We start from the raw sequence: 9,128 nt of genomic DNA, 5'->3' as shown, positions 1-9,128 counted from the left end.
ACTGGCAGGCGGATTCTTTACCGCTGAGTCATCTTGGAAGCCCCTTTCACTTCTTTACCATTATTTAAACCCACATCTCTCACACGGTGCTTAATAAAATGTAGGTCTCTGGCACCTCACTCCAGTATTGTTGCCTGGAAAATCCCATGGATGGAGGAGCCTGGTAGGCTGCAGTCCATGGGGTCGTGAAGAGTCGGACATGACTGAGAGACTTCACTTTCACTTCTCCTTTTCATGCAATGGAGAAGGAAATGGCAACCCACTCCAGTGTTCTTGCTTGGAGAATCCCAGGGACGGCAGAGCCTGGTGGGCTGCCGTCTATGGGGTCGCATAGAGTCGGACACGACTGATGCGACTTAGCAGCAGCAGCAGCAAAGTGAACTATACTATGCTTTATCTTGTGTGATCTGCATAAAAGACTAGTCTTATTGTAATAATGTAAGTGCTCCTTCTTTTGCTGTCCCCAGACTGTGTTGCTAGAACTCGACTTTTTAAAGGGGTAGATGGCACCAGCTTTCGTAGTTAGGACACCAGCAGTTTAGAGAGGGATCTCATAGGCTTCTGAGACACGTCAGCTTCAGGTTCAAGAACTATGTCCATCGACTGTTCTGTGCGTCTAAGACACGTTTTATATTTGGATGCAGGTCAGTTTCTCTAAAAATACTCACTCAGAGGAGAAGACTCTGGAATAAAGAACAAGTACATTAGTTTTTCAATTCAATAAAACAGGCTAATTTTAAAAGAATTACTTTTAATAATTACTTAAAAATTAGTAAAAAGTTGTATGACTTAAGATGGCATCATGGTGACAGTGGAGGGAGTGTGTCATTAAGACAGTGGCTGGGGCAGTGAGGTGCCCACTGGACAGGAAGGTGCACAGAGATCACACTTATATATAAAACATTTGAGATGCTTGAAGGGACATAACACAGTTCCTGCCTCCTTAATCGGAGAACTGAAGCCTCAGGGTGAAAATAAGTTTCCTAGAGGTAAACGGTCAATAATTCCTAGAGCTACCTACTCTGGGAGATTGTGAAGGACAGGCAAGCCTCGCCTACTGCAGTCCATGGAGTCGCAGAGCTGGACGTGACTTGGCGACTGAACCACAGAAACTAAGCATAGTACTCGATGGATTTGAAGACGGACGTGGCCAAAAAATAAGACCAACTGTCCCTGTGACTGCGATTGTTAAAAATCAAATAGAGTTTCTGGGTAGCAAATTTCAGGGAAAGGACTAAACTGTTGATACGTGAAGTTTAATGACAAAGTGTAAGAAGTGCTGACAATGGCACGACTCCACCGTGAACTGCTAGTGCTTTTCAGAAACCACGGCTTTTTCTGAAGCTGCCCCAGAGAAGACCAGTCATTGCGTGGGTCAGAACCTTTTGGATCCAGGAGACTAAAATCGATATTATGTGTGTGGTACAACACAAGAAGCGTCGGAATTTTCAACAACTAAAAGAAAACGTAAAGCTACAGAAATAACGACTTTTGCTATTCATGCGAATAAACAGGGAAAAAAATAAAATACATATTATCCTCATGTGTGCCTGTAACCTCAATACTTCTGTAGGTTTTTTATGTGGCTTTTGGATCACTCATTATGATACAGTGAATGAGACAAGGGGCCTCGGCGGCCATGCTCCTCACCTGCAGCTTCCGTGGTGTCTCCGGGAGCCTCTGGGTCTGCGGGCGGCTCAGCGTCCAGTGGGGACGGAGATGAGACAGAGGACTGAGGGGTCTGCGGGGCCCTCTTGTCTGAGTCCGCTTGCTGCTGTAACCACTCATCCTTATATCCATTGCTAATCAGTTTGGAAAAGTTTGTAGGTGAACTGGGTCTTTGACCAGGTCTCAAAAAGAGAAAAATTAAGTACTTAAGAACAAAGGTGAATGAAAATCCAGAAGCAATCATATTCATGGTAAATTACATGTGTTATTGTTCCTAAAGACATAATAGAGATGGTTCTCTTCTCTCCCTGCCTCTCTCCACCTCTTTCTCAATCTCTCTCCACTTTTAAACATAAAGAAGTGACCAGCAAGCACGCCCTGGACACTTATACTTAGTTCAGCTCACACTTAGTTCAGCTTCCAAAAGCCTTTCTTCAGAACAGACAATGAGAAGCAGCAGAATTCCAGCATTCTCTGGAGAGCTCTCCGGAGAAAGCACTGCCCTGTCCCTGGGGAGGGATGAGTGACTCTGACTCTACCACTTTGCAACAAATTATTATTTTCTTAATGAGTTCTGCCCAGTTCACATTACACATTATCTTCTGCTTCTCTGCACAGATGATAGATGATAGGGGAATAGATAGAAGGACGAATGGATAGACAGAGAGATGGAAAGTTAGGTAAATGATAGAATTTTTTTGCCCTCATAGTCTGAGTGCGGCGCTCTCATGACATTTGTCACACATAATGTGACTGATTGATCACTCCCCTTCCCCTCCACCTACTAGCGGAGAAGACATTTGAAGAATTAGTCGGACAATTAACGGCATTGGTTCTGGCACTAAAATGGGATTCTGGGAAAGTGAAGAGAAATAGAAGGCATTAGGGGCCCTCTCTCTAGCCAGGCAACTACCCACACGTCAGGGCACCTGATGGATGCTGCAGCGGAATGCAGAGTCGGGGGCTCACTTGGCATGGACACCGGGGGCCAGGCCCCAGGGACAGAAGGCGGCAGGACTGAGCAGCACACACGTATTAGGCCGAGTGGGCCCAGGTTGACAGGGTGAGCCTGGGTGAGGGGGTTCCTGAGAGGGGGAAGGCAGCACTCGGGCTGATGGAGGAGACAACTCAGCCCGCGCTCACAGGCGCATGAGACAACAAGGGGACAAAGGGGGCCATAGGGTCCAGGGGCGTCAGGAGGGAAGGGGAGACGGGAGAAGAGGCCAGTGGACAGGCCGGGCCGCGGGAGGTTGTGCAATTGCAGGGACTCCCCTGAAGCCTGCTGCTGGGAGGTGAGTAGCCTTAGGCGGCATCCGCCTGTGGTGTGGGAGGGTGCCTGCCACCTGTACCAAAGACCAAACCCACACCGAATCCAGACTGCGCTGCCCAGCCCATGCACTTACATGGGTGGAAAGGACAGTTTGCTTCCTGCAGGCTCTCTGTGGCCAAGAGGGGTCCCCACTTTGCTTGGATACTTGGACTTGATGGCTGGCAGCCTCACCTGTGGAGAAGGGAATGGCAAACAACTTCAGTATTCTTGCCTTGAGAATCCCATGAACAGTATGAAAAGGCAAAAAGATAGGACACTGAAAGATGAACTCCCCAGGTCGGTAGGTGCCCAATATGCTACAGGAGAAGAGTGGAGAAATAACTCCCAAAAGAATGAAGAGACGGAGGTGGATGAAACTGGAGCTAATTATACAGAGTGAAGTAAGTCAGAAAGAAAAACACCAATACAGTATACTAACACATATATATGGAATTTAGAAAGATGGTAACAATAACCCTGTATCCAAGACAGCAAAAGAGACACAGATGTAAAGAACAGTCTTTTGGACTCTGTGGGAGAGGACGAGAGCAGGATGATATGGGAGAATGGCATTGAAACATGTAAAATATCATATGTGAAAGAAATTGCCAGTTCAGGTTTGACGCACGATACAGGGTGCTCGGGGCTGGAGCACTGGGATAATCCAAAGGGATGGGATGGAGAGGGAGGCGGGAGGGGGGTTCAGGATGAGGAACACATGTACACCCATGGCGGATTCAAGTCAATGTATGGCAAAACCAATACAATATTGTAAAGTTAAATAAATAAATAAATAAAACTTAAAAAAAAAAAGGAATGAAGAGACGGTGCCAAAGCAAAAACAACGCCCAGTTGAGGATGTGACTGGTGAATGAGAAGTGGCCAAACAAGAGATGGCAAGAGTGAACACTGACATTTTAGGAATCAGTGAACTAAAATGGACTGGAATGGGTGAATTTAATTCAGATGACCATTATATCTACTACTGTGGGCAAGAATCCCTTAGAAGAAATGGAGTAGCCATCATAGTCAACAAAAGAGTCTGAAATGCAGTATTTGGGTGCATTCTCAAAAATGACAGAATGATCTCTGTTTGTTTCCAAGGCAAACCAATATCACAGTAATCCAAGTCTATGCCCCAAACAGTAATGCTGAGGAAGCTGAAGTTGAACGGTTCTAAGGAGACCTACAAGACATTCTAGAACTGACACCCCAAAAAACCCCCAATAATGTCCTTTTCATCATAAGGGTACTGGAATGCAAAAGTAGGAAGTCAAGAGATACCTGGAGTAACAGACAAATTTGGCCTTGCAGTACAAAATGAAGCAGGACAAAGGCTAACAGAGTTTTCCCTAGAGAATGCACTGGTCATAGCAAACACCCTCTTCCAACAAGACAGGACATGACTCTACACATGGACGTTCACCAGATGGTCAATATCGAAATCAGATTGATTATATTCTTTGCAGCCAAAGATGGAGAAGCTCTATACAGTCAGCAAAACCAAGACTGGGAAGTGACTGTGGCTCAGGCCATGAACTCCTTATGGCCAAATTCAGACTTAAATTGAAGAAAGTAGGGAAAACCACTAGACCACTCAGGTATGACCTAAATCAAATCCTTCATGATTATACAGTGGAAGTGACAAATTGGTTCAAGGGATTAGATCTGATAGACAGAGTGCCTGATGAACTATGGACAGAGGTTTGTGACATTGTACGGGAGGCAGGGATCAAGACCATTCCCAAGAAAAAAGAAATGGAAAAGGGCAAAAAGGTTGTCTGAGGAGGCCTTACAAACAGCTGAGAAAAGAAGACAAGTGAAAGGCAAAGGAGAAAAGGAAAGATATGCCTATTTGAATGCAGAGTTCCAAAGTAAAGCAAGGAGAGATAAGAAAGCCTTCCTCAGTGATCCATGCAACAACAACAACAAAAAAAAAAATAAAGGAAAACAATAGAATGGTAAAGACTAGAGATCTTTTCCAGAAAATTAGAGATACCAAGGGAACATTTTATGCAAAGACAGGCACAATAAAGGACAGAAATGGTATGGACCTAACAAAAGAAGAAGATATTAAGAAGAGGTGGCAAGAATACACAGAAGAACTATACAAAAAATATCTTCACAACCCAGATAATCACAATGGTATGATCACTCATCTAGAGCCACACATCCTGGAATGCAAAGTCAAGTGGGCCTTAGAAAGCATCACTATGAACAAAGCTAGTGGAAGTGATGGAATTCCAGTTGAGCTATTTTAAATCCTAAAACATGATGCTGTGAAAGTGCTGCACTCATTATGCCAGCAAATCTGGAGAACTTAGCACTGGCCACAGGACTGGAAGGTCAGTTTTCATTCCAATACCAATGAAGGGCAATGCCAAAGAATGCTCAAACTACAACATGATTGTACTCATTTCACACACTAGTAAAGTAATGCTCAAAATTCTCCAAGCCAGGCTTCAACAGTACGTGAACCGTGAACTTCCAGATGTTTGAGCTGGATTTAGAAAAAGCACAGGAAACAGAGATCAAATTGCCAACATCTGCTGAATCATAGAAAAAGCAAAGAAACAGAAAAAGCATAGAAAAAACCATGGAAAGAGATGGGAATACCAGACCACCTGATCTGCCTCTTGAGAAACCTGTATTCAGGTGAAGAAGCAACAGCTAGAACCAAACATGGAACAACAGACTAGTTCCAAATTGGGAAAGGAGTACATCAATGCTGTATATTGTCACCCTGCTTATTTAGCTTATACGCAGAGTACATCATATGAAATGCTGGGCTGGATGAAGTACAAGCTGGAATCAAGATTGCCGGGAGAAATATCAATAACCTCAGATATGCAGATGACACCACCCTTATGGCAGAAAGTGAAGAGGAACAAAAGAGCCTCTTGATGAAAGTGAAAGAGGAGTGAAAAAGCTGACTTTAACTCAACATTCAGAAAACTAAGATCATGGGATCCAGTCCCATCACTCCATGGCAAATAGAAGGAGAATCAATGGAAACAGTGAGAGACTTTATTTTCTTGGGCTCCAAAATCACTACAGATGGTGACTGCAGCCATGAAATTAAAAGACGCTTGCTCCTCGGAAGAAAAGCTATGACCAACCTAGACAGCATATTAAAAAGCAGAGACATTACTTTGCCAACAAAGGCCCACCTAGTCAAAGCCATCATTTTTCCAGTAGTCATGTATGGATGTGAGAGTTGGACTATAAAGAAAGCTGAGTGCCAAACAACTGATGATTTTGAACTATGGTGTTGGAGAAGACTCTTGATGAGTCCCATGGACTGCAAGGAGATCAAACCAGTCAGTCCTAAAGAAAATCAGTCCTGAATATTCTTTGGAAGGACTGATGCTGAAGCTGAAACTCCAATACTTTGGCCACTTGATGTGAAGAACTGACTCAATGGAAAAGAGCCTGATGCTGGGGAAAGATTGAAGGTGGGAGGAGAAGGGGACAACAGAAGATGAGACAGTTGGATGACATCATCGATGGACATGAGTTTGAGCAAGCTCCAGGAGTTGGTGATGGACAGGGAAGCCTGGGGTGCTGCAGTACATGGGATCGCAAAGAGTCGGACATGAGTGAGCAACTGAACTGAACTGAGCCTCACCTGTGCAGAGAAACACAGGATAGAACGGGCTTGCTCCCCACACTTTCTCAGCCCTGCACTTTCTCAGCCCCTGGATAACTCTGTCCGTGGTTTGGGGGCAATGCAGCATTTCAGCCTTTAACAGGGCATGTGCACCAACCCTGTTTACCATCTATCTGAAGGCTCTGGGTATTGCTGGGAGGTGTTGCCAGAAACATGCATGTTCCTGAGAGCAGCTCATTCAGTGATTGTGCAAACGCCAAGACCCAGGTTCAGGGCTGGGACTGGGTGTCTTGGGGGCAAACAGCCAGCTAAATATAGGCAGCTGACCCTGCACGTGGGGCTCAATTTTCCAAGCCCCAAAATAAACTTCCAAGGGTTCTCCTCCAACTAGACACTGGGAAGTGGGCCTCAAGGCTACTCCCTGGCAAGGCAGGGTTGTTGTGTGTGTGTGTGTGTGTGAGTGTGAGGGTGGCAAGGCTGGCTCATTGCCGGGACACGGCTGCTAGTTTTAACATGAACATCACTAGCTCACCCATAGATCCCCACGTCCCGGGAGCTGTGACCAATGGCCTCTGAACTGAGACACCACCATAAAACCACCAACCAGGGATGGCCTTCCATGGCTCCCTTGAAACAGAAATGCCTTAAAAGTGTGTCACCCTGGAGCCAGCATTCCTTCAAGGTCAAATACACTTGTGGGGTTTGTGCAGCTGCAAAGCACTGTCTCCTCTTCCCTTCCTATCCACACAGTATTCTGGGGAATTTTACCTTAAACCCTCAAACAGAATGGGCTCATTCAGGAACTGGATAACGTCCTTCCTATCTGGGCAGATGAGAAGTGATGGCTAACTTTCCCCATGTCAGCTCCTTAAACAAAAGGCAGTCTCACATCACAGGTTTGATGTTCATAACGAGAAAAGGATAGGGCGGTCCTGGGATGGCAGAGGAATAGGATGGGTAGACCACTTTCTCCCCCACAAACTCATCAAAAGAACATTTAAACGCTGAGTAAATTCCACAGAACAACTTCTGAATGCCGGCAGAGGACATCAGGCACCCAGAAAAGCAGCCCATTGTCTTTGAAAGGAGGTAGGAAAAAATATAAAAGACAAAAAGAGAGACAAAAGAGGTAGGGACGGAGCTCTGTCCCGGGAAGGGAGTCTTAAAAAGAGAGAAGTTTCCAAACACCAGGAAACACTCTCACTGCCGAGTCTGTGGCAAGCCTTGGAACCGCAGAGGGCAACATAACTGGGAGGAAAAATAAATAAGTAATTAAAACCCACAGATTACATGTCCAGCGGTAACTTCCCCAGCGGAGAAGCAGCACAGACGCCTGCACCCGCCACTAGCAGGCAGGGGCTGGGCAGGGAGGCGCAGGCTGCATTGCTTAGAGTAAGGACCAGGCCTGAATGCCCCGAGGGCAATCTGAGGGAACTAACTTGTGCTAGCAAACCAGACTGCAGGATAGCTACCACACCCAAAGCCCTAACCTAAGACACCACCAGGCCCACTCACAGAACAAAGGACTGACTAGAGCTAGGAGAAAAGCCCTAACCTAAGACCCCGTCAGACCCACTCATAGAACAAAAGACTGAACAGGGCCAGTGGGCTGCAGACCATCCCCCTCCGGTGACAGGCAGCCAGAGCTGGAAGGGGGCAATCGCGGCCCCAGAGTGGCATTATCTACCAAACTGCAAGCAGGCTTCTTCACTAACTAAGACTTCTTGGGATTCTGGACAGTCAACATCCGCCTGAGAAGGTGTGCTGGTTGTACACCCAGAAAACCGAGCGGCAGGGATGGGGGAGGCGATAAGTCACAGCGACCACGCACGCCAAACACCTGGTCACCTGAGCTGCTCAGACCTGGGAAGGGCACAAGATGCAGGCCCAACCGAGTCTGCACCTCTGAGGACTACCCAAGTGCCTGAACCTGAGCAGCTTAGACCTGGGAAGTGCATACAACCCGGGGCCGGCCTCAGACAGTTCCCAGCAGGGCAACCTAGAGCCTGAGCAGTGTGGGCAGGGAGGGCACATGCGTGGTGAGCTGGGGCAGGCCCAGTGTGGCTGAGACATGCGAGCACATGCCAGTGTTGTTTGCAGTGTCCCTCCCTCCCCACAGCGCAACTGAACAAGTGAGCGTAAAAAAGTGTCCACCACCGCCCCCTTGTGTCAGGGCGGAAATCAGACACTGAAGAGACCAGCAAACAGAAGCTAAAACAGAGGGAACTGCCTTGGAAGTGACAGGTGCAATAGATTAAAACCCTGTACTTAGTACTGACTACTTAGGAAGGGGCCTATAGATCTTGAGAAATATAAGCCGGACCAAGGAATTATCCGAAAATGAACTGACCCCAAACTGCCCACAACAACACCAGAGAAAGTCCTAGATATATTTTTACTATCATTTTTAAAAATTAAAAAAAAATGTTAAGTCCTCTATTACTCCTTTAATTTTCATTTTTATAACCTACTATTACTTTGCAAAAAAAAAAGAGACCCTATTTTTTAAAGCAAACTTCATATATATATATATACATATAT

The 9,128-nt window shown here is 46.1% G+C and overlaps 1 protein-coding gene across 1 annotated transcript in view; it reads right to left on the bottom strand.

Annotated features, from left to right (window-relative positions):
* Positions 1 to 9,128, bottom strand: part of LOC104981804 (chromosome unknown open reading frame, human C7orf57) — a 28,987-nt gene that overhangs the window by 1,991 nt on the left and 17,868 nt on the right. Inside the window, exons 4-6 of the mRNA XM_010831049.1 lie at positions 3,072 to 3,169; positions 1,651 to 1,850; positions 669 to 683 (exon numbers count right to left, since the gene is read on the bottom strand). Coding sequence (XP_010829351.1) covers positions 669 to 683; positions 1,651 to 1,850; positions 3,072 to 3,169 — 313 coding nt within the window. The remainder of the gene's footprint in view (positions 1 to 668; positions 684 to 1,650; positions 1,851 to 3,071; positions 3,170 to 9,128) is intronic.

This window comes from Bison bison, unplaced genomic scaffold (assembly GCF_000754665.1).
Source record: "Bison bison bison isolate TAMUID 2011002044 unplaced genomic scaffold, Bison_UMD1.0 scf7180017864522, whole genome shotgun sequence".
Classification (NCBI taxonomy): Eukaryota; Metazoa; Chordata; class Mammalia; order Artiodactyla; family Bovidae; genus Bison; species Bison bison.
This window is presented reverse-complemented; position numbering and strand designations above follow the sequence as displayed.